This window comes from Olea europaea, unplaced genomic scaffold (assembly GCF_002742605.1).
Source record: "Olea europaea var. sylvestris unplaced genomic scaffold, O_europaea_v1 scaffold716, whole genome shotgun sequence".
Classification (NCBI taxonomy): Eukaryota; Viridiplantae; Streptophyta; class Magnoliopsida; order Lamiales; family Oleaceae; genus Olea; species Olea europaea.
The window spans coordinates 90,608-115,441 of NW_019265559.1; the positions used below are offsets into that span (position 1 = coordinate 90,608).

At 36.3% G+C, this 24,834-nt stretch overlaps 3 protein-coding genes across 3 annotated transcripts; 1 reads left to right on the forward strand and 2 right to left on the reverse strand.

The window, feature by feature from the left end:
* The first annotated feature begins 85 nt into the window (after positions 1-85).
* Positions 86-5,737, forward strand: LOC111390780 (E3 ubiquitin-protein ligase XBAT33-like). The gene is made up of 8 exons (XM_023015887.1): positions 86-213; positions 687-871; positions 1,975-2,135; positions 2,330-2,388; positions 2,522-2,568; positions 2,659-2,802; positions 2,941-3,029; positions 4,907-5,737. The coding sequence occupies exons 1-8, from the start codon at positions 118-120 to the stop codon at positions 5,446-5,448; spliced, it is 1,323 nt and encodes a 440-aa protein (XP_022871655.1). The 5' UTR covers positions 86-117; the 3' UTR covers positions 5,449-5,737.
* A 610-nt stretch (positions 5,738-6,347) lies between these two features.
* On the reverse strand, positions 6,348-7,795 carry LOC111390781 (CEN-like protein 1). The gene is made up of 4 exons (XM_023015888.1): positions 7,451-7,795; positions 7,269-7,330; positions 7,027-7,067; positions 6,348-6,876 (listed from the first exon to the last, which is right to left on the reverse strand). The coding sequence occupies exons 1-4, from the start codon at positions 7,649-7,651 to the stop codon at positions 6,659-6,661; spliced, it is 522 nt and encodes a 173-aa protein (XP_022871656.1). The 5' UTR covers positions 7,652-7,795; the 3' UTR covers positions 6,348-6,658.
* Positions 7,796-17,575: 9,780 nt separating this feature from the next.
* On the reverse strand, positions 17,576-19,110 carry LOC111390787 (heat stress transcription factor B-2b-like). The gene is made up of 2 exons (XM_023015895.1): positions 18,647-19,110; positions 17,576-18,541 (listed from the first exon to the last, which is right to left on the reverse strand). The coding sequence occupies exons 1-2, from the start codon at positions 18,887-18,889 to the stop codon at positions 17,765-17,767; spliced, it is 1,020 nt and encodes a 339-aa protein (XP_022871663.1). The 5' UTR covers positions 18,890-19,110; the 3' UTR covers positions 17,576-17,764.
* Positions 19,111-24,834: the final 5,724 nt, after the last annotated feature.

Below are 24,834 nucleotides of genomic sequence, written 5' to 3' on the forward strand. Positions count from 1 at the left end.
GGAGGGGGGGGGGGGGGGGGTCAATTATTGATATAATATTTATATGAGATAGTATAGGTGGGATTTTTCTTGAAATAATAGATCAATTGTTGGATCTCTGTAAATCTGAGTTTTGAGATGTTTTTGAAATGGTTTCTGCAGACAGCATTGATGCAAGCGTGTCGATATGGCCACTGGGAAGTTGTTCAAACTCTTCTTCTCTTCAGATGCAATGTAAACCTTCCATTAAATAGATCTTTTCTTTTACATTTGCTTTACCTCCCTTTTTATACCATTTTTTGTTCAAGAATGGAATCTTATTGGATTTTCCACAAAGTGGTGACGAAACGTATAACTTGTACAATAAAATTTCCATTTATCCGTGATCTAGGCATAGGTAGCAATCGATTCTATAATTCTTCTCATTACCTAGGGTGTCCTAACCATCCAACCGCTATTCCATCTCCGTTATCCATTGATTCCACTGGCATTCCGACCTTTACCACAATGATGCTGTCCATAAATCAAATTATTTCGTGGATTGGATTTCACTGGACTAAAGCCATATTCTCCTACCTTTGATTTTAATATTTTTTATCGTTTTGGTTATGAGAAAAATATGGCGGAAATTTGTGTATTTATATCTGATTTCCAATTTGAGAAGCCTGTTACGATTACGTGAATATCATGCACTGGCTGCCTTTCAGGTAACAAGAGCAGATTATATTAGCGGCAGGACTGCTCTACATTTTGCTGCAGTGAATGGACACGTGAGATGTTTGCGACTAGTGGTTGCTGATTTTGTTCCCAGCGCTCCATTCGAACCTGTAAATGGCCAATCAAATGGTGGTAGGGGGGATAGTTTGAATCCTAAAAGCAATCCCGAACTGAGGTTTGTGGTTTATGTGTGTTTGTATGTTCTGCTTTTATCCGACTCCACATGGTTCACTATCTTCATCTGATCTTTTATCACGTTAAAGCTCAGGCCAGCTCCTATGGTATTATTATATACTTCTTATAATTAGCAGACAGAATTCTATTGGTCTAATTCCAGACCTAATGATTGATTCTGGAGGAAGAAAAAGAGTAAAAAATCTTCAACTAATACAGAAAAAAGTAATCAGAAAAATTTGCTTTGCACAAGCTTTCCTGGAATTTCTAAAAATCTTTTGAAATATAAGTACATATAGGAGTTCTTTGGATTCAACCATGATCCATACTTTTGAAATAAATAATAATATATAGCGAGTAAATGACACGGATATTTAGTGATTGGTCCTCAATGGATTCACTAAATGGTGAAGCCAAAATTCAAGTTTTTCCTCAAGCCTTTCTTGCACACTAAAGGGTCCCTTAATAAACCCTTTATATAGTAGGAATATTATCTAGATCCATACTTGATGAGAAAGTGTACTCTATGATTGGACTCCCAAAGTCCAATAGAACGAGTGACAAGATGAGTTGTTTGCCCAGTTCTACTATTTTCACTCGTTTTTTCACTGTGGGCAAGATGTATGACTTGAGCAGTTCAGTGATATTTGGAAAATAATAACACACATGCAAGGTTCTGGTGATATACAGGTTTTGGTGTGTTTGAGAGTTGTGGTTCCAGCTGAGACAGAAAAAAATGAACTGATGAGATTAAAAAAAGAATATAGTCCTAATACGATTGCAATTTGGAAGTCTCAGATATTTCTATTCGGCTGTGATTTCTTTTAGTTGTATGAGGAGCATTTCATTCATCATCATTATAATAAAATTTATTGAATTAGAATATCAATAAAATACAATCCCATTTTGCTTCATGATTAAGCTCTTCAAACTTTGAGGACTAAATTAGCTAAAAATTCTGCTCGATCAATTTCTTAAAGAGGGACATTAGCTGAGTTGCTCCATCACACTATTGTTGAGATGATAACAAGCTATTTTATTGAAATTGATTAAATGCTTCAACCTTTGACCTTTTTAAAATGTATCTTTCATATTCCATAACAGCGCTCTCTCCAAGTTTGTAAATAAGGCTGCTGACTGTGGTATTACTGCTCTTCACATGGCTGCGTTGAATGGATATTTCGACTGTGTACAGCTTCTACTTGACCTTCATGCCAGTGTGTCAGCTGTGACATTCCATTATGGAACATCTGTGGATATGATTGGTATGTTATTTTGTTAAAGAATAATAAGATGCTTTTGGAAACCACTTCATGCATGTTTCTTTCACAATAGTGGACAGTACTACACAATACAATTTTTAAGATTTTATCTTGTTTTACTTTCTTAATAGGCCATATTGTCCAATCCACTTTACCAAACATGTATCACGTGCTTTAACTTGATGTAATATTCTTAGGACCTGGAAGCACTCCTTTGCATTATGCTGCTTGTGGGGGAAATTTAAAATGCTGCCAGGTGGCGATTTGTTCTTTCTTGTTGATATTTACACTTTATGGTGAAAGGAAACAAATGAAATTCCTCGTCTATTATTTCTTGACATTTGCAATCGACGTATAGTCAGAAATTATGAACATTTTGATTTATGCAGATCCTTCTTGCAAGAGGTGCCAGTCGTTTGGCATTGAACTGCAATGAGTAAGCCAACTGAATATTTCATCTTCTAGACTTTGTTCATTGTATGTACCTTTAGTACATGATACTTAACAGACCTATTCTCGATTTCAGATGGCTTCCTATTGATGTTGCAAGGATGTGGGAGCGTCATTGGCTTGAGCCACTGCTGGCGCCTAATTCTGACTTGATCCTCCCAGTGTTTCCGTCTTCTAACTATTTATCATTGCCGCTCATGAGTGTGCTCAACATAGCAAGGTGAATTTCGAGATGTCAAGAAAATTTACATATACCCAAATAACTCATCATGCTTATTCTTTACGTAAAACTGTAATTTAATGTTTAATGGAAATACCATTTATTCATGGTAATTATGTTCATGATTGATTTCTGCAGAGATTATGGGTTGCAGTCGTCAGTAGTTTCTGATGACACTGAGATTTGTGCAGTTTGCTTGGAGAGAGCGTGTACAGTAGCTGCCGAAGGTCAGTTGTTTCACTTTCTATTAATATAATTTTCTTTCCGAAATTAAAATATGCCCATTGACCTCTTCCTACTATTTTATGGGTATTTCAGTTGTCTGTTCTTCTACCTTATTCATGCGTGTTAGCAATCAACTTGCGTTCAGAAATTATAAATATCTGATGACCAACTGTTTTTATATTCTATGGGATTAAAAAATCAAGGACATGAATAACTTTATGAATTGCCATGTCATTTTAGAATAGATCTTGCAATGTTATTTTTTCTGGTTTCTTTTGTTGCTTTCCTATTTTCTGGCCATTATTTGCTCTCGTCTTAAGCTCATAATTTAGTTGTGCCAGTTACATATATAAAATCATGCCACATATTTTAGAAAATGCTTCTTTTCTTGCCCAATCTATCAATCCGTCTTAAAGGTAATCTTGGGTTTATAGTAGCTATTCCAGGATATCTTAAATATCCCATTTACTGGTGAAATAAAAGAAAACAGACCACGAATGTTGGCTAAAAGAAAAGAGAGGGAAGATCCGACATGTCTATCTGGGTCAATGTCAATATCATAAAAACCTACATTCCCACGTCCAGTACTAGCAAATAACTTGATTTCATGCAGATCACTAAAAATGGTAAAATGTGAGCTCTCACTACTTTTATAGTCATTCAATTTATTTCCTTAGAGTATAAATTATCATTAAAATCTTTAAAACCTAAAATGTATGTAAATAATAATATTAAGGCCAAAAATTTCAAGGACTCAATTGTTTAGCAATTTTACTGGTTTACATAACTATTTTTTTCAAGGTCAAGATTTGTTTCCCAATAGTAGGACAATAGGACTCTGAGAACTGGTTATAGTCTATTTGTATACTAGTACTGATTCATTGAGAAATTGAAGTGAATAAAGACGATGTTTAAAATTGTAGCAGTTACAAAGTTATTGAGCTTGGTAGTTATAGTATGTAATGTTGGACACAAATGTCTCAGAGCAACCACAGAGGATAATTTTGCCATAAAATATTATAGTTTTAGTTACTTAAGTTCAATGCAAGCGATTAAGATGAGTTGAATGAAATCAGTTCTACGCAATGGAAAGATACTGTTATAAAGCTAGTCAACAAAATATTTGTATTAGACATGCTATGGTTTATACTACCGAGTGATTAGGCTGTTGAAAGATTAAAAGTCTATAAGATGAATTTGGTGAAAAATGATGATGTGAAGATGGATTTGTAGCCATGTTAGAATGGATAATATATATAAAAATAAGAGTATGCACCCTTGTGTATGAGAGGAAGATAGAAGAATAACAATGAAAGGACAAAAAATAAATAAAAATAAAGTATTGATGAAACCTGGTAATGTCTACAGTAATTATGACTCTTCATTTTACACTAAATAAGGCCTCAAGTTTATATTATGGAGATGTTCTGCTCTCAGAAAAAATGTTAAGAATTGCATATCTGGAATTTGGCCAACCTCTACTTATCAGCTTCAGTCTGCTCTAAACTTTGTAATTATATTTCTCTGACTCTCATCATTGCATCAGACATTACGTAATATTTTACAGAAACCTTTTTGCATTGTGATATGGTAGTTTGCCATTTTTGATTTGTTTTTCGAACTAGTCCACCTTTATGCAAACACCAATGTTGGAACCTTCATGAAAATTGAGATGTTGAAGTGCTGATGGAAGTTGTACACTTTCTTAACACACAACAGATAAACACAACATGAATGTGCGCCCAAAGATTGAACATATGCATATTGATGTGATGAAGAGAGAATATTTTACTTCCACTTTTATCTGAAACCTTGGAAGACTTTCAAAATCTTTGATTTTTACATTTATTTACGATAATTTTATGCCGTGAACTTTCAGGTTGTGCACACGAACTCTGCATAAAATGTGCGTTTTACCTTTGCTCAAGCAGTAACTTCCGTTCTGAATCATTAATACCTCCTGGTTCCATTCCCTGTCCTCTTTGCCGACACGGCATTGTCTCTTTTGTTAAATTGCTTGGTTCCTCAGTAAAGGAAAATAAATTACCTCTATCACTTAGCTTATGCACTCCATGCGTCCTTCACCACAGAGAACAAGACATATTAGATGCTCCTAGCTCACCTGATACAAGTAACAAATGTGTAGCTTCTGTTTCTTCGGATATTTTCTGTCCGGTTACTTGTAGTCCATTTCCCTCTGTTGCAATCCCTCTGTGCATATGCAATGAAGGACATTGTCAGAATTTTGATTCTAGAGGAAATGAAACTCAAGAAGAACCATCTCATCATTCACAATCCACATCGATTGAACAGGAAAAGACGGAAGAAATACGACTGGAGAAAACGACCTGTTCGAGTATGTTTTGGGGTAGAAGAAGCTGCAGCAGGGAGCATCAGTGTAATGCTGAAATAAGTGCATGAACGGTTGTGTAAGATCTTATTCGTGTTTTTATAAACAGAAGATTATCTCAAGTATAAAATACTCGGATTCAAGTTTCTGGTGTCGAAGTCCAGAAGTTGAAGTATTCAAAATCGGCTTTTCTGCTGCTATTTGTTGTCCTCTGGTGATGATCAAGAACATCTAGTTCAGGCATGACAAGTTGACTGGTTTTGTAGGTTGCTTTAGAGATTTTAAACACGGCATGTAAAAAATCTGAATGTACATGATTGGTTATAAATGTCATGTGAGTGTTGGCATTTTTCTTGATTATCTTCAATTGTTTTCTACAAATTAATTTATGCAGAGATTTCTTTCGATTTTCCATATTCTTGTGTAGAGTGAATTTTATAAGAGCCTCCTAGGTTTGTCCAGTTTCTCAATTTCTGTGTGCCATCCTGGCAATCTTCTCTGTATAAAATTGTTAGCTTTTAAGGAAATACAAGAGTTTGGAACAGTTGTTTATGGGAATATTGTTTAATAAGCAATAAAAATGATTCAAATATAACATCAAATTCATGGAAACATGCAAAAGAGAGAGATTTTCTATTTCTTTATTTTTCTTCTTTTAATTTTTTTTAATTTTCTGACTGTTATATACTTCAAATTTTTGCTCAATGCTTAATTTGTACCGTTACTTTCCTCCAGCTTATTACAAATATTTCATTTAGGGTTCCAAAATCAACGTTGGCACGATTTAGCATTGTTCGTTAACTTCATCAATACTGCCAAATGAGTGAGAAATGTATCTGATCGAACTCCAGATTACTGTAAATTTAATACACACGTCCAGATTAAGAGCAAAACCAACTTTCTCCCACTCATGGCAAATTAATAATCACCAAACAGGAGCAAAAGAAAGATTAATTAAAGGCAAACAAGAAACAGCAAAACACAAATTTTTCCATTATTATGATACTTAAGATTAGGGGATCACTTCATAATCCCATCATAAATCCAACAAAACACACCTATTCTAACGTTTTATCAATGTCCCTATTAATCATCAGATCCTTTAAGAACTAAAGCTAAAAGTCTGTGGGACCCCTGCATTGACCTAAACCTTGTAAAGGGTTTAGCATAATGCAAGTACACTAGAACACAGATTATAGCAGGAGAAAGCACACACATGGCAAGACCTAAGAAACAAAAAGAAACATTATTTTGGTTTATAATTAATTATTCGTCAGATTTTCATCTTCTCCTGCAAGCATTCTCCCTTTGTGCATTGAAGTACACTGCAGCCACTGGTAAACCTAAGCCATTCTCTCCTGCGAAACTCCTTGTGTTGAAGTAATCCCTTGAAGCAGGTGGCCTCACAGAATTTCTTGCTCTCTGCCTGAACAGAATGAACACGTATCTGTGGATGCCAATGACTGGATTTGGAGTCTCGTAGCTCACAAGTTCTCTTCCTGGATTCATAGAATTCTCATGTTAAAGAACGGACAAATTATTTTCGTTTGTCGTGTCGTGTTGTGTCATGTCATGCTGCGTTACATCTGCATCGAAAATAGTTCAGAGGGCCGTGATAATAATTAATATCTTGGATTTGAGAAACTTACCAAATGAAGCATCAGTAGTACCTGGGATATCTGTAACTATCCTGAAAGAAGATCACATATTTCATTGTTAATATATATTGAGAACTTAACTTGCAGTAATTTCTGGTTTGGTAGGGAAGACTGTACAGTGTTGAACAATAAAAACAAACAAGCTAAAATCTTATATTTTGTACCGTTCAGTCGAGTCAAGTAATAAATAGTACATTATCTAGATGCTAGACTAGTTTAGATGAAGAACGAACCAGTGAAGATGTTCCCTCAAGTATGCATCACTTGGGCTTGGAGCATCAGGATCAGTCATGACCTATAAACATGCAGAAAATGAAAAATCATATTTTTAATTCTCTCTCTCTCTCTCGCCCGCGCGCGCACACACTATATATATAGGGATCCCAATGTGGAAATATGAGAAAGCTATACTTACAAGTGTATAAGCAGCCCTCATGTCTTCTCCGCCGATCTCGACGCGAGGTTTAGTGGTAATGACACCAGGCATGAGCTCATGGCCATTAGAGACTTGTCTGTTGGAATTGTAAGTCACATTCAAGTCCACACTTGGAATGAAATTGTCAACAACTTCTCCTATAACTCTCCCTACTGAAAGTGGTTCCATAACCCTGGACATGGCGAGGACAGAGATTTTGAGAAGAGAAAAAAGGGTATTTGCCTATTATCTTCTGAGAGGAAAATCTGTTGTCTGGTTTGTCTGTGATGAGATTGATTGAGGAATTCTAGGAGCAGGTTTTATAGAGGGAACAAGAAAGGGACTTTGATTTTCAAAGACTAAGCAGTAAAAGGTCGTCTATTTACATTGAGAAAAAAAATAAAAATTCCATGTCTGAGGATCTTTTTAACCCTTGCTATCTGTCTTCTTCAGAAGAGAGAAAAGACCACTACACTTTTTTTTTGGAGATTGCGGCTGTTGAATTTGGAAAATGCGAAAGTGACCGAAAATGGTTCGCACCGAATCGCACGAGGGGTGGAAGTCTCTCACATGTCGTGGGTCTTACTTGAATTAAAAATTATTCCTCCCCCTGTTTGTGGGGGCTCGGAGGCTGTCAGCCACCCAGTAAATGTAGCATATCCATTGAATTTTGCGATGTAGTTTAAACTTGGTACGAATATATTTAGCAAGCAATATTAGATCAGAATAAATGACAATAATAATTTGTCTATCCCAATAAAAATGAAACTTATCATTATCAACAATAACTAATTGCGTTAATTTTGATTTACCTCCGTCTTTTCTATCTTATTTTAGTGAAATGATGACGATATAATGAGCAATATCCTCTTTTAGCCGTTGTATGATTTTGTCAAAAATCGGACTTTTAGTTGATTTTGATAAAAGTTGATGAGATGTATAATCGAGAAGTTGATAAAAATTGTGAATTCTATGAAATTTATAGTTAAATTAATTATTGATTTTAATTTAAATTTCTATTAACTTTAACCAAACATGAGCTAAATAATATCGTAACCTTTTAAGCCGTCCTTCGTGTAAGAATAGAATTGGACAATAATATAAACATTCAACTTATTTTTCTTTATACTGCCGAGTCATTTCAAGTAGACCTTTTCGATGCCATAAATGTCACGATGTTATTGGATTAAAAAATGTTAAGAATTTGACGATTGGGTTGATAAGAATTTAGAATATAACTTTGTGACTTTAAAAATAATATCTTGGGCAAATGGGAATTCAGCTTTTGAGGTGCTTCCCTGAAATACAATACACATGAGAGAGGAAAAAATAAAACTTACCAAGAAAGCTTAGGAACGTGTACTTAATTTCAATCAAGAGATTACACCTATGTTATACCTTCTAAGGTTCTTTACTTAAAATGGTAATGACCATACAATTTTTGGGAAATTCTTTGATCCATTAATTATTTATACATCATGGGTTATCAATCAATCTCATAGAGGAGTTGTTTGTTTCTTGAGGTTCTAAGCTGGTCAAATTTCATTTTTAACATTCATTTAATTGCACAACTTAATGTTAAATTGTTCCATATATAGTAAATGTTAAATATGGATTTCAAAACAATCATGCTACACTAACATAAAATTTGACATTTGACATAATGTCAATTAGCATCCTATCATTCAATAGTTTAAAACATGGTCAACTTTTCATCCAATCCATTGATTTTTCACATGCTATTAAATCAAGTTTTCTATTAAATTCTTCTGAAAAAATAGCTTTATCCATTTTAAAATGCTCTATAAATTAATAGAAAATTTTAATGTAGCATAAAAATCTATTTCTTTATTTATTATTTCAACTTTTTTTTGAAAATGACAAAGGGTAAATCAAACTCTTTGACCCATCTGAAGACTGCACACACGTTTGGGTCATGTGGTCACAACTTTCATTTTCGAAGTTTTGAAATCCTAGTGAGTTTGTCTACGCGTACAGTAAACACAAGTGTCCACGTGTCCTTAACGAGCTTGAGAAAAGAATAGGAAACCCCAATTATTTGTAATGAAGAAGAATTGCCAAGTGTCTTGACACTTGTTTAAAAAAGAAAAAAAATGTTGAACCCCAATTTTGAGAATTCTCATCGTCTCGTTTTTAAAGTTTTGTGAAAGAGGTAAATTACGGAATGTGTACTAGTAAGTCAAAGAACAAGAGTTGTCTGTATACTGCGCCTACGAAGAGTCCAATTTTATGTCTCAAGAATCGAACCCCACACACTGCAACTGTCAACAAGGCGTGAAATAACCTCACTCTTGTCCTTTACACCACTTTTTTTCACATATATTATGTAGTGTTTGGCATAAATTTTGAAAGTCAATAATTATTATTAAAAATTAAGAAACTGTTTTGAATATGTTTGGAAAATATTGTAAAAATATTCTATCTTATTAAAAGGACTTTCGGATGAAATTGACATAACATAACTTTGTCAAAAAAAAAAAAAAAAAAAAAAAAAAAAAAAAATTTTTTAAAAGGAGATCCCCTTAACATGTGAGGGGACTGTACACCATAGTGTATAAATAGCTTTTTCCAATTTATTTACACAAATCTTCTATATTATGAACGTAACAATTCTATTATTAATTTTAAATTTTTATTTTGTTATTTATGGACTTTTCATCACTAATATTTATTATTTATTTTAATAAATTTATTTATTTATAGAACTTCTGTCTATAGTTTAAATATTTATGAAGAAAATCTAATAATTACCGACAAAAAACTTTTACTCGAAGATTATGCCAGCAAGATATCTGAAATGAACTTTCCTAAAATCTAGAGGTCTTATTTAAATACGGGGGCTTTAGGCAACTACTTGTTTATCCATCAAATCTAGAAATCACAAGTAAATTTTAGACGAATAAATTAATAAAAAGTACTTAATTGTATTTTATGAAATTTGTTCGACTCCATAGATTTCACGATATTCTAAAGATAAGCCCTTATTTGGACTCCATTTTTTCAAAAACTCATTTTTTAAAATTCATTTCTAACTAGCCATTCTCTCATAAAAGTAATTTTACATGTAAATTCATTTTTTATTAAATATTTTAGTCACATTTTAAAAAAATATATATATTTTTTCACAAATGGGTTCAAAGAGGGGCAAAAATTGTCCCAACAACTCACAATTTTATCATTCAGGGCCTGTTTTGGACGATTTTTTCTCTCAAAAAATTGATTTTTTGATCATTATTTTACTATTTTAGCCGTCATATTTGATTTCTTCTCTCACAAGTAGACCTCACTTTTCTCCTAACGGTCAAAAAATTAATTTTCAAAATTACTCCCAAATAGGCTCTCACTCATAGTCATAGATAAAGGTGGAGAAATCCAACTTTGCTTGAACATGCCGCGTTAAGAGTTCAAATCCTAAAATATGGATTTGGTTCTTGGGTAAGTGTAAGTATACAAACAGCCTTCCATCCTGTACCCTTGAAAGCATAACCTACGATTTACCTCCTTCACGATACTTCAGGATAGGGACAGTGAGGGACCCTTAAAGTTGGGGTTCAATCTTTATAATTGATTTTTCTTTTTAAGTGCATTGGGACTCGTTTCGTTATCCGAAACTGAAGAAGAGTCGGGCATTAAGCCTGAAAAAGGGCAACTCTTGTGCCTGATTTCAAGGCATAAAAGTTAAAGAAGAGCTCATCTTTCGCCAGTGTCTTGTCACAAATCTGAGGTCCCACTCAGGTTTCAATTTTCTCCTAATTTTTCGTTAATTACTTTTTATTAAAAAGTGAAAAAAAAACAGATCAAAACATCCAAGTTGCTTAAGTACTAAAATTTCAACACCTTTTTAAAAAAGTAGGAACCGAATAAAGACAAATGCAATTATGCAAAACCACACCATCTAATCTTGCACGTTCGTATCTTTCATAGAGATATAGGAATGTCACGTGTGGAATTAGATTTAATTGTTATCGAAAAAAGCTTTTAGTTAAAATAAGAACATCACCAATGCGCATGATTTCGAATTGTCAATTCAAATTATTGAAGTTAAAAATGGATTAGCATGGGAGATTCTACATCTTGGCTATACATTTCACGAATTTGATAAACTTTTACTTTACTTTCAAGTTAGTTAATAATTTAGACTTCGATTTGCTACAACTCTTTATTGCTATTCGATTAAGGGTATTAATAGCTTTAACTCGATCAAACATATAGCCATTGTGGGTTCAACACTCTGCACACTATTATATTACTTGTTTATGATCCTGTCCATTTGCAAATTTTCAAAGGGTCAAGTTTTGGCGCTGTTACCGGGAATTATTGTTTTTGATAAGTTTTAGTTTGTTTTAACTTTAATCTAAATTTTGTTTTTTAGTTTAATTCATTTTATTAAAGAAAATTACAGTGTTTTGGCTTCCTTTTTTAAGACATTGTATGCGAAGTTCGAGAATCGATTATTTTGCTCAATTTGATTCGAAAAAATCGAACAAGCATTCAACTTTCGAAGAAGACAACAATTGGAAACGCACCAAAAATAGAAAGGGGACGAAATGGCAAACAAAAATCTAAATCAATTAGCCATTGGAGTTAATCTGGGAGGTGCATAGCCGAATATAAATGCAGCGAATGAAAATGCAAGGCTCATGGGTGAATGTATGGTTCCACTGGTTTTGGACCAATCAGCATAGTATATCCAGCGTTTGGTCAGGCAAACTTCCACTTGAAAATGGATATAATCTACATGTTTCAAAATGCACTACAATTCTTATATGATCAACATGAGCAACCGCTCCTATTAAACTTTATGTGCCTCCTGTCCCATTTTCACAGAGATTACAAAAGAGGAAGCTGAAAGTACAGTTTGCAAAGTTTTTGGATATTTTCAGGAAGCTTTATGTTAACATCCCATTGATTGAAGCTATATCTTAAATATCAAACTATATAAAGTTTTTTAAGGAGATCCTATTGAAAAAGAGAAAGCTTATAGATTTTGAGACCATTAAGTTAAATGAGGAATGTAGTGCTATCATGCAAAACAAATTACCTCCTAAACTACAAGATTTAGGGAGTCTCAAAATACCTTGCTCAATAGGAAAAATTCGAATTTTAATTGCTTATGTAACTCAGGAGGAAGTATAAACCTAATGATTTTTTCTGTATACATGAACGTAGATTTGGAAGAGCTGAAGGACACGTCCATCTCCCTTTAATTGGCAAACAGATCAATCAAGTACACATGAGGAGTGGTTGAAAATGTGCTCATAAGAGTGGGCAAATTTATATTCCCTGTTGATTTCGTTGTCTTAGATATAGAGAAGCCACGGGATGTAGCATTACTTATCTTGGGTAGATTTTTTCTATCAAGAAGTCGAAGCTACCATAGACTTTGAAAGTAGGAAATTGACATTGAGAGTGGATGATCAATAAGAGAAGTTCAAGATCTACACTACTATCGAGAATCCAGTACATAGAGAGATCAACAAAAAGGCTAAGGAAGTATGTAAGTATATTGCTGAGACAGTGCAATAAGGATTGAAGGAGACAAAACCAAAAAATTTAATAAGCCTTGGACAAGAGGGGAACGAAGGGTTCAAGGTTTGAAGGGCAAACGAGGATGCGAGGTTGAAAATTGCAAGAAGTGCAAAAACTGTAGACACTTGTTTAAACCATCCTGATCAATTACTTCATACAATCTAGTTAAAGACTATAAATTAAGTGCTTATTAGGAGGCAACTTAATTTCTTAACCCTTTATTTATTTTACTTTCTGTATCGTACTGCATATTGATTTGATATAATTATTAGTTTGCATTAAATTTATGCACGTTTAAATTTATTGAGTATCACCATCCTTTCATGTTTCACCTTAGACCCTTGGATTTAGTGTTGGTTATTTAGATTGTTTAGGCTAAGTAACACATTTTCTAGATTATATGATTTTTAGTGTTCGATTTAACCACTATGTGCAGGAACATGACATCATGTAATACTCAAATCAACATAAACTCAAGGGAACGCATGATGAAAAAATTGTCTAGCCATCATACATAGTGCATTATACTTTCAACAGAAAAAATTCGGGGAGTAACTTCTTCCCTGTCCTTTTATATGCTTACTTATACTTTATAACATTGAAGACAACTTCAGTTTTAAGTTTGAGGGTGGGAAAACTTTGAGTTTTTGGTTTTTGTGTGTTTATTCTGTGTGTTTTTTAGGTATAAAAAATCTTTTATAGGATGTGTGCTTAAGTGGGTTAGATAATTTGATCGATAATAATGATCTAATTTGAGATTTGGTGTAGATCTATGAACTGTTGATAAGTTAAATACTTATATTGATTGATGCTTAGCCTTGCAAAATCTGATATTATATGCATTCAAAAATTGAGTTTTACATCATGCTACAACAAGTTGATTCATAGGCTGAATAGGTTGAAAGATCAAACATAGAGGCCAAACCTAAAGTTATCTTAAATTGATTGTCTAAGACAAAATCTAATATAGTTTAGGGGTGATTTTACTATTGTAGGAAGATACGAATGTGAATGTGAATTCCTTATGTGAAAAAATTATATGTGGATTGTCTTAGACTAACAACATAAAATTGAATGAAAATCTTAAGTTGGAAGTCGATTTGCTTGAATAGATATTTGATAAGGGACATTACACTAATCAAGGTATACATTTTTGTTTTAAAGCAGAAACTTCTCTTTAAAGTCTATACGACTAGAGCAATTAAGCCTCTAAGGGTATTTAAAAATTGGTATCCTAAAGTTATCTGACTTGGAAATCATCGATCTAAAGCTCGTTACAAGGGCAATTTAGAAAGCAATTAGAGGAGAAGTTGTACCAAAAAAAAAAGGTATTTTCTTCGAAACCTTTTTAACTTGGGTTATTAAACCTATGAGAGTCTTTAAAATCTAATACCTCAAATCATCAGATTTGAAAGTTATCGGTCTAAAGTTTACTACATGAGTCATCTAGAAAGTTTAATAAAGAGATACACAAAAAAAAATTGAAAATCAAAAATAGAAAATGCATGAAAAAAGGGGCAAAAGCGCTAAATGCTTGGTTATGTTCCAAACACTTGTTTGAGAGAATTTGACTTTTGATAAAAGATAATTAGTCTAATTGTGTCTTGACAGTCGAAACAATCAAATAATTGGAGAATCCTTATTCATTAATGTATTGACTTTCAACTTGTGACGTCCACCTGAACTAGAGAAAGCAAGGGTAATAATGAATAATTTAACCTTAGATTACACATTGGGAACGAGTGAGAAAATAATTGGTAGTATATGAATCATACGAGAGATGCAATGATATATTTGACCATAGAGGATCGAAATTTGAAATTACTTGTGTATTCATGATTGATTAATTAATTTTTCACACACACACACACACGTTGATTTTGCATTGGAATAGTGGATATTAGTTTGGTATCGTGACTTTGAAGCATGTTTGTGAAATTAACACTAAAATCTCGAATCCTGAGGTAAGAAACTGGATTGTCTAACCAAATACTTCTGCATGTTTGTATGTTTGTTGTTATTTAGATTGTGATTTTATTTGAGGACAAACAAATGTTTGAATTTTGGGTGATAAGTATATTTTATACATTTATTATGAGCCTAAAATAGCAATATTTGCTATTTCTTTTGACAAAATATATCCTAAATTGTTGTGTTTTATGTTAGACGAATAAAATTCAATGGTTGAGCAAGAAATTGGAAGAAACAAAAGAAGAATCCAAAAAAGTGTGAAATTCAAAAGACAAGGACCAAGTTGCAAATAATATATAGACGAGACGGGTTATGAAATGAAGATCGAAGAGGTCAAGGCTTTAATTGGTTACAATTGAAAGATAAAGGAATAAGATCACAAGAAAAAAATGACTGAACTATAGTCGAATTATTATCACATATCAAGGCAAACAAGTTATAATCCAAATTTTCAGTCTCTGTTTGAGACCCATCTTCGGCATATTAAACGTTTGAATTGAAAAAAAAATCTATTTCAAGCAAAATTGTAGCACTTTGAGTTAGCTTTTCAACACCCTTTGAATCGTCTCAATCGAATATTGGGAGAGAAAATTATGACCAAAATACTGAACGCTGTCCGACGAAGAAAGAACTTGAACTATTCGATCGCAGAGTTCAAAAGGCTTGCGGTCACATTCAACCTTGCAGAGAAAATTTTGGAGTTCAACAAGTGATCTATGCAGTAGCATTCTAATGTAGTACAAAATTTTGGCCGAATCTCAAATTTCCTTATACGATTAAAACTCAGTTTGGCAAGATTTTCAACGACATCTTTAACCTAGATATGAGCCATATAAATACCAAAACGTCCTATACGCATAGGGAGCCTCTTTTATGCAACAAACAATTCAAGAAATTGAGAGAATCATATAGGAGAAGAGGGCAAATTCATCTTTGTGAGAGATTTCAACCAAGGAATTGCAATAAGACTATTGAGCATAATTCACACCAGAAAGATTGCATAAGAATTAGAAGGAAACTTCAAGAGGTATCAAGATTTCATCGAAGTCGTTCAAGAATTCAAGATTTCTCACCAATTATTTAAATTTCGGGTGATGTATATTAACTTTAGAATGTGTTCTTGTAATTTCATTATGCTTGGCTAGGTTTTATATTGCTAGGATGATATGAACTCTTGTTATGACATTTTTAGTTTAAATAATTGAATTGACGTAATTTGCTTGAATGTTAAGATGTTTATCATTCTTTATTTGCTTTTCAATTAAGTGGCCATTAGGATTTTTTTTTTGGTGGGTTTTATTATCATCGAGAGAGATAGCACGCAGTGATAAATATTGTGAGGTTCGATAGAGATATATCTCTATACTTCATATGGTTTTATTAATGTTCTAGAGCGTTTAATGCTTTCTAGCACGTTCGTATCTTTCATAGAGATATAAGAATGTCACGTGTAGGATTAGATTTAATTACTATGAAGAGAAGCTTTTAATTAAAATAGGAATATCACCAATAAGCATGATTTCGAATCGTCAATTCAAATTTTTGAAGTTAAAAATGGATTAGCAAGGAGGATTTTTCATCTTAACAATCCATCTCATGAATTTGATGAACTTTTACGTCGCTTTCAAGTTAGTTAATAATTTAGACTTCGATTTGCTACAACTCTTTATTACTATTCAATTAAGGGAATTAATAGCTTTAACTCGATTAAACACATAGTTCTCATGAGTTTAATACTCTATACACTATTATATTACTTGTTCACGATCCCGTCCACTTGCGAGTTTTAAAAGGGTCCAAAACCGAAAAGAGAAATCTATCCCTTATTTACATACTATCAGACTATCCTCTTAATGACAACTACGTTTTATTTGGGGTTTTCACTTGTAATCTATATTATCGAGTAAGCAGATTTTGCAATCAAAAGGTACTGTAACTATTCTTTTAATCATGTCCCTTGGCGGTGTTCATGAGACGTGGTAAGCAAATCTGTAGATAGACATAATGTTGAGGGAATAATGCTCCTCATCCGGGGATTAAATCCCGGGTTTGGAGTCAAGGGCCGAGGTGACGTGACCTCGACCCTTGATTTGAAATCACAGGCCCCATGTGCTGCAAGATTGAAGGTTGAGGTCACACCACCTCAGCCCTGCATCTAAACTTGGGGTTAAATTTCGGGGTCTGCAGCACGTTTGATGTTGAGGAGTCATTGTGTTGACCCCCACGACCAAATGTGGAGTGCTGGTTGCTAGATTAATATAGACTCAATCTCGTGTCACTACTCAACAACATAATATCGAGGAGCCCTTGAGTTAACCCCACAACTCTGCTTGGTTGTTACTGACACTCCTACTCAATAGTCATGAATGAAAATACATCTGAATCTCCGTGCCACAACTCAATGCTCCTATTGAGCTCAATCTCGCGTCAATATACAGTGAGAAAATCACGCAGCATCGGTGCCAGTGGAATTAGCTTTCTAATTAGAGGTATATCCCCATCAATTTTTGGGTAAATGTGATCCAACTATCCTTATTTGTCTTTGGACCAACAAAGCCACCACTTAGAAAAATAATAATATTCCGCTATAGTGCAATTGAAGGATATTAGCAAAATATGCACGACCTAATCCCTATTGCCTCCATATATTAATTAATTGATTGGAAAATTGGTAATTAGATACGTACCAAATCATGCCACGGTTAAAGTATGCATGACACACAATGTACACAGAGATACAAAACAAAATAAAAAGACACTATTTGCTCCAACTGGAAAAAATAAACAATAATCTTAAGATTCATGATCTGCACCGTTCATATTAAAATACCCTTGATTACGCGAGTTGCACCGCCGAAGCCAGGTTGTCTCTGGATCATCACCGATATTTTGATCGGACAGCTCAGATTTCACATCAGTGCCGGGCTGCTGCAGCTGCAGCTGCAAATCCATATCATGGTCCGCCGAAGTACCGTCGAATTCCCTCCCGCGTTTCACGCCCATCGGCATACCGATCAGCCTCGCGCTTAATCTCTCCGCGTTAGATCTTATGTCATTTACTTCGCCGCCGTCAGGCGCCGCGGAAGCGGTAACTACGCCTTCCATTTCTTCACAAAATCCTGTCGAAGGTAGCAAATCCGGGGGCTTCGCAGCCTGGTCATTGCTACTGCTGCAATTAGAGAAATTTGACATAAGATGGTAAATTTTATTGCACAAGTTCTTCACGTCGCTCAAATCTTTGTTGAGCTGCATGTTCTCTTTCCTCAGCCGCTCGTTCTCTCCAATAAGCTCAGATGTGCTTCCGCTAAACTCGAGTACAGCCCCGGCGGAGTTGGAGGACGACAGAACCTGCTCTTCCCCTGAGTCCGAAGGAGACTCCGTCCGCAGCTGAGTTGTAGCTGGCGTCGGATGTGCAGCCGCCACCGTAACCGCAGCTAGCGATGTTGCAGCCACCGCAGAAGACAGCGTTGCTATTTTCCGACGCTGTATATCGCATAAAAGCATTTTCTCGTCTCGCCGGAAGCATTCGTTTGAAAATTCCCACCGATCAGGGACAACCTTCCTAAATCCCTATAAATTGAAATACGAAAACCGCAATCAGTAAATGATAAAAGAAAACCTCTATTTCCATATGAATTAATTATCTTCTATCAGATTCTCGGCGATTAAGCTTACGTAAGTATTGAGTTGACGGACAAAACTCGAGAAATTGTTGTGCTTGAAATATTTAGGGAGCAAATCTCTTGCAAATTCTGTAGGATTCCATACGACAAAAGTAGATCCGTCTTCATTCCAGGAGATAACATCATCATTTGTGTGGTCATCCACAAGCTGGTAAGTTTTAGTTAGAAAAGGAGTAGGTAACGTCCTAGCCGAGTCGCCGGCGTTCCGACCCTCTGGTGGCGGAGTCATAGCCATACCCCAACTAACCCAAACCTGAATCAAATCAAACTCATCACCCAAACAAAAAAAAGAGAAACTCAATCAAATCCCTCGAAAGTACACGTTTCTTGGTTACAGACTCGTGTTAATCAAAACTTTTGTTGCAGATCTAGATGAAAGAGAGAGAAAGGGGTTTAGATTTGTTGTAATTCTAGAAGCTTCCCCTGGAGATAGGGTAAAATATAAAAGTGGGAGGAGCGAGCATAGAACCGTGTTAATTATTTGAATGATAATTCTTAGGCCACGATTATTACTCATTTTTTTAAGAATGAAAATAAAATAATATAGTCGTTACGTAATACAAAAAAAAAAAAAAAGTCAAATATGGAGACTTAATATAATAAATATGGGAGAAGAGCGAACATAGAACCGTGTTAATTATTTGAATGATAATTTTTAGGCCCTATTTAGTACCCATTTTTGTAAGAATGAAAATAAAAAATATAATCGTTACAGGATTCACACAAAAGATAAAAAGTCAAATATGGTGACTTGATGTGATGAATACGGTCATATTTTTCTTTTTGTGACAAAAAAATAGAAATCAAACGAGGCTTAATAAAAATGATTTCTTAATCACCGGCATTTAGCTTATTGAATTATGTACCATATTACTCATCCATTATTCAAGTGGGAAAATTTGTTAGATTGAATCAAGTAGGTCAATTTGAGCGATGAATGAGTAATATGATGCATAGTTTATTGACCATTGAAATACAATTTTAAATTCAATTATTAAGTGTTAACAATTTCTTCTCTCACTTCTTCCATCAAATCAACATTGGTGAAAGAAGAAATCAAAGAAAATGAAGAGAGAAAATATCTGAAAATTAGAAACCTATAAATCATAAAAAAAAATAATAAATAAATAAATAATAGAATGTCATTACAGAAGATTTTAGAGCAAGCTTTCAAATATCCAATTCTTCATAGAAATTTGACCTGTCCAATTACACGATCCAATTTCGTTCCAAAGTGAAAAAATAGTTTTATCTTTCACAGAGACATTTGATCATAAAATTTAGAAAACATAATCGTTTGTAGAAATCTTAACCATCACTTCCAAAAATATCAATATTTCTTCAAAAAAAAAAAATAGTTTTTTTTTGGAAAAATGAGATACCCACCATGCAAAATTCAATCTTTTGCAAGGCCAATTGTGAAAAATTTTATTTTTCTTGGATTTATAAACCTCTGATTTTCAGTCTCCTCTTTTTTCCTTGATTTTCTTTGGTTTCTTCGTTCATAAATATCAATTTGAAAGAAAAAGAAATTGTTACTACTTAATAACTAATTTAAAATTGTATCTTAATGCTGATTGAATTATACAAATTGTAACTGTTACGTGTTAGCACACTTGGACAACCTACCGGGGCCCATCGCCAGCACATGTCGAACCACATGGCACTCAATCCAAGGTGATTTGCATAGTCAAGGCCCATTGATCCTGGCCTCATGAGGCACTCCGAAGCTCATATGCCAAGGCCCTTTGAAGGTGGCCGAGGTCCTGTGTTGCCGAAACTCCTTAGCATAGGTGACAGCATTCGAAGCACAAAGCAACATCTTCCATAGACACTTCTCCCAAGAGATCTTCTGCGCAAAGATCTTGAATGATTAATAGGACGTTTGTCATGAGTGTATTCGTTAAGTCTTGTCACTAGTAGAGGCTGCTCTGCCAACCAATAAATGTATAATAGGCTAGGTGCGGCTGATCAGCCAACAATTTGACATGTAAACTAACCGGATGAGGCCACGTATATCTCGAATCAAAGGTCACGATCTAACTTGTGACATTATAGATATTCCTCCATGTACTCCATACAAAGGCTAATGCAAGAATCAATACAAGAAATCATATTTTACTCAACTCTCTCTCTCTTATATTATCTTGCAACACAAACGAGTTCATACAAATTTGGATACACGTTTGCAAACATCGATTGGTAATTATTGTACAATTGGTCAACGAACATCTCGCAGGATTCCAAACGTTTTTGTCCCGTGCCGTTGAGCTACTCTAACGCCCTCGATTTGTCCGTTCTAGACCGTCCACATGTCTTAGCGTGTTGGACTTTCGCTCACATGTGTGCGGGTGGGTATGACATCTGTTGGCAAAATATTTTGGGGTTAACAAATTGACGCCGTCTGTGGAAAATCATACCATAACCACGAACAATCTTGTGCTGAAAGCTTGTTCGAAAAGGGATATTTGGGCATCCCCCTTGAAAAAAGATTTGTTCTTGAAAAAGAACAAGAGGAAACCCCACGACTTAACAAAAATCTGAAGGGTAAGACATAGGGAAAATGAGTTCAAACGAAGATATACCCCCCAGAAGGGTAAGAGAAAATGCTAATGTGCCACCCCAAGCAGCAGCTCGACATTGACACATCATAACCATCGACGAGGTGGAATGCGTGCGACAGCCCGGCTGTCAAGAGAAATGGCCGCCATGGCAGCTAATATGAGGGACATTGCTAGCAAAAACATGGCTATGAGGGAACTTATGGTCCAAATGCAGGGCCAGGGAGGCTTCCCTATTTCTCCATACGCTCCTCAAGGGCAATACCAGCAAGAAGATGAAGTTCAAAGCCACAGGGCTACCTCGTCGGATTATAGCTGAGGTGTAAGCCCATTTGAAAAGGAAGTGGAATTTGACGTTTCATCCAACTACGCTTCCGGTCGACCCACTGAGGTCCCTTTGCACCATGATAACTTTCTACCTTCGTATGAGCAAGAGTAAAGACATAGGAGGTCAGGCAACGTATTTGACAGAATCAGCCCCGTAGAACCGAGGCTCAGATAACAGTAGCATCACGAGCCTTGGACAAGGCCACCGCCTCCACCTCCAATGCATCAACAGCCGGAGGAAAGGCATGAGAATGTCCCCCGTGTTGCTCCGTCTAGAAATAGGCGCCAAAAGAGGGAGGAAGAGACTAGGAATCGCCCCGAAACCTCTCACCAACAACCGAGGTACGAGGCTGAAGAAAACGATTCTGATGAGCAGCCGAGGTCCTGTGACTTGGACCATGATGATGAGAATTTGCCATTCTCAAGGGAACTAAGGAATACCCAGGTCCTAAGCTATTATGTCATGCCAAAAATACCGAAATATGATGGAAGAGGTGACCCAGAGAAGCAGCTGAATGCTTACAAAACTCACATGAGCCTAAGAGGCGCCACCCCAGCTGTGAAATACAGAGCTTTCCACTTAACACTCAGCGGCGGATGAAGTTTGATATAGTAGGTTACCACTTGGGAGCATAAGAAGCTGGCCCGAATTCAAGACGACCTTCCTGAAGAGATTTGCCATGAGCAAAGAGGGAGAAGCCCCCATCCAACGTCTCCAAGACATGAAATAGGCACATGGGGAGTCTCTAAAGAGCTTCCTATCACGTTTCACCGATGAGATGACATATTGTGTGCAAGTCACCAACCGTGAGGCGTTATCTGCACTGAGAGGAGGTCTGAACATGAACACCATGTTCTGAAGGGACGTGCAAAATTAAGATCCTACTACCTATGACGCCCTACTCGAGATGATGAGACGGGAAATCATCAATGAAGAATTGATTGAGCATAAGAATAGAGCGAATAGAGGCCTCCCACCTCCTCAAAGGCAGCGTGCTAGAGGGTCGACCTCCCACTTGATGGACTACCAGATGAACCAAGCTGGTAATGAGAGTTCTGGGCAAGCACTGGTCACCACCACTCTTAACGCTGTTCCTACACTAGCATATGAGGATATCAACCCCATCGCCAATACCCAACAGACAGGAACTCTGCAAGGATCTCGTAGGGGAAGAGGCCAAAGCCGAGGTTTACGACCTAGAAATAGGTCAAATTAAAACCCGTCTGGATACTGTGTATATCACCGGTCTTATGGACACAACACAGCGGATTGTCGAGATTATGCTCACCGCTCCCAACAAGAACCCCCTAGGAACAGAAACAATTCGTCCCAGGCGAACAGGCCCCCACCAAGGTACGATAACCGACCTGGGCGTGAAGAGGTCGCTCCACATCAAAGGGATGTCTCTCCGTGACGAAGGGAGCGTGAAGCAGAAAGGCCTAGGGAAGGGCGCAGACATCGAAAAAATCGACAAACTTAAGATGAGGCTCATATCCACGAGGTGGATATAATTTTTGGAAACCCTTATGTGGGTGGTGAAATGTGGAACGCCAAAAGGAATTATGCCCGTGAGGCCAAGCATCCCCGCTAACTAGCTATATTGTGGGCCATAGCTCTCGAAGAGATCAAGTTCTACCTATTGTCTTCAACTAGGAGGACACTGAAGGGGTTCACCATCCCTACTGCGATGCACTTGTGGTAAGAGCAGTCATAGCTCGGAATGGGTTGAAACAAATGCTGGTTGACAATGGAAGCTTCGTCAACATTTTATTTGGACCCACCTTTAACAAAATGATACTGGATCATGAGTTAACATCCACCACCACTCCTTTGTACGGATTTACTGGAGACAGCATTACTCCGAGAGGAAAAATCACACTCGCAGTAGAAATGGGAGAATCTCCCCAAACCACAATGAATTTCATGGAATTCCTCGTTGTTGAACCCTGAAAGAATTGGGAGCTGTCACCTCCATCCACCACCTATGCATGAAGTTCCCAACTGAAAATGGGGTGGCAATGGTGAGAGGCGACCAAAGTGGCTCGAGAGAATGTTATTTAAGTTCCATCAGAAAGGTAGAGCCCTGAGATGTCCATGTAATTATTGCGATGTGGTCATGGCTGACGCCCCAGGTGACGCTCCCACCGAACTGAAAGACGTCGAAATGATTGACACACCACCTAATCCGGAGGTAAAGGTCATCGCTGAAATTGACCTCCGCATAATTGAACATGAACCTCAAGCATCCCCAGTTGAGGAACTTGAAAGCTTATCTGAGGACCGTCGAGACCCATCGAAATTGTTAAAGATGGGAAAAAATTTGCCCATCAATGCAAAAGAACAACTCAAGGATTTCCTAAGGAGGAACATCGATATCTTTTCTTGGAGGCATGAGGATATGGTAGGCATAGACCCCAAGGTCGTTGCCACCACTTGAAAATTGATTCTAAGGTTGCCCCGCATAGACAAAAAAGAAAAGCCCTCAATCCTGAGAGGTACGAGGCCGTGAATGAAGAAGTTCAGAAGCTCATCCGAAATGGCTTCATTAGGGAGGCCACCTACCCGAGGTAGGTCTCCAACCCAGTTTTAGTAAAGAAGCACAACGGCAAGTGGAGGGTTTGCATTGATTTCACCAATCTCAACAGAGTTTGCCCAAAGGATAGCTTTCCACTTCCAAGGATTGACCAATTGGTAGACTCCATTGCTGGACATGAGTTATTAAGTTTCATGGATGCATACTCCGGCTACAATCAAATCCCCATGCACCCGGTCGATGAGGAACACACTTCTTTCATCACAGACCGAGGCCTTTACTGCTACAAGACGATGCCCTTTGGGTTGAAAAATGCTGGAGCAACATATCAAAGGCTCATCAAGAAAATGTTTATGGACCTCATTAGCAAGACAATGGAGGTCTACGCAGATGATATGCTGGTAAAAAGTTTGGAAGCTGGAGACCACATAACGCACCTCAACAACACCTTCCAAATATTGTGAAAATATGGGATGAGGCTCAACTCCCTCAAATGCGCCATCGGAGTGGCCTCCAGCAAATTCTTAGGATATATGGTCAACCAGCATGGTATTGAAGCCAACCCTGAGAAGATTGAGACCCTATACAAGATGAGGTCCCCCCCAAAAGCCAAAGGAAGTAGAAAGCTTGACAGGACGAGTGGCCACGCTTAGCACCTTCGTCTCCAAGGCTACCGATAAATGCCTCCCATTTTTTAAAGTGCTAAAAGCTGAGAAGAAGTTCCAGTGGAATTAGGAATGTGAAGAGGCCTTCCAGGG

Bases quoted from the DNA above. Each gene is read 5' to 3' on its own strand.
- LOC111390787 (XM_023015895.1), bottom strand. From the start codon at position 18,889: ATGGCTATGACTCCGCCACCAGAGGGTCGGAACGCCGGCGACTCGGCT. The intron at 18,542-18,646 runs GTAAGCTTAATC...TTCAATTTATAG, and splicing joins TCCGTCAACTCAATACTTAC to GGATTTAGGAAGGTTGTCCC.
- LOC111390780 (XM_023015887.1), top strand. From the start codon at position 118: ATGTTTTTGAAATGGTTTCTGCAGACAGCATTGATGCAAGCGTGTCGA. The intron at 2,136-2,329 runs GTATGTTATTTT...TAATATTCTTAG, and splicing joins AACATCTGTGGATATGATTG to GACCTGGAAGCACTCCTTTG. The intron at 3,030-4,906 runs GTCAGTTGTTTC...GTGAACTTTCAG, and splicing joins GTGTACAGTAGCTGCCGAAG to GTTGTGCACACGAACTCTGC.
- LOC111390781 (XM_023015888.1), bottom strand. From the start codon at position 7,651: ATGTCCAGGGTTATGGAACCACTTTCAGTAGGGAGAGTTATAGGAGAA. The intron at 7,331-7,450 runs GTAAGTATAGCT...GCATGTTTATAG, and splicing joins TGAGGGCTGCTTATACACTT to GTCATGACTGATCCTGATGC. The intron at 7,068-7,268 runs GTTCGTTCTTCA...ATCTTCTTTCAG, and splicing joins TTGAGGGAACATCTTCACTG to GATAGTTACAGATATCCCAG.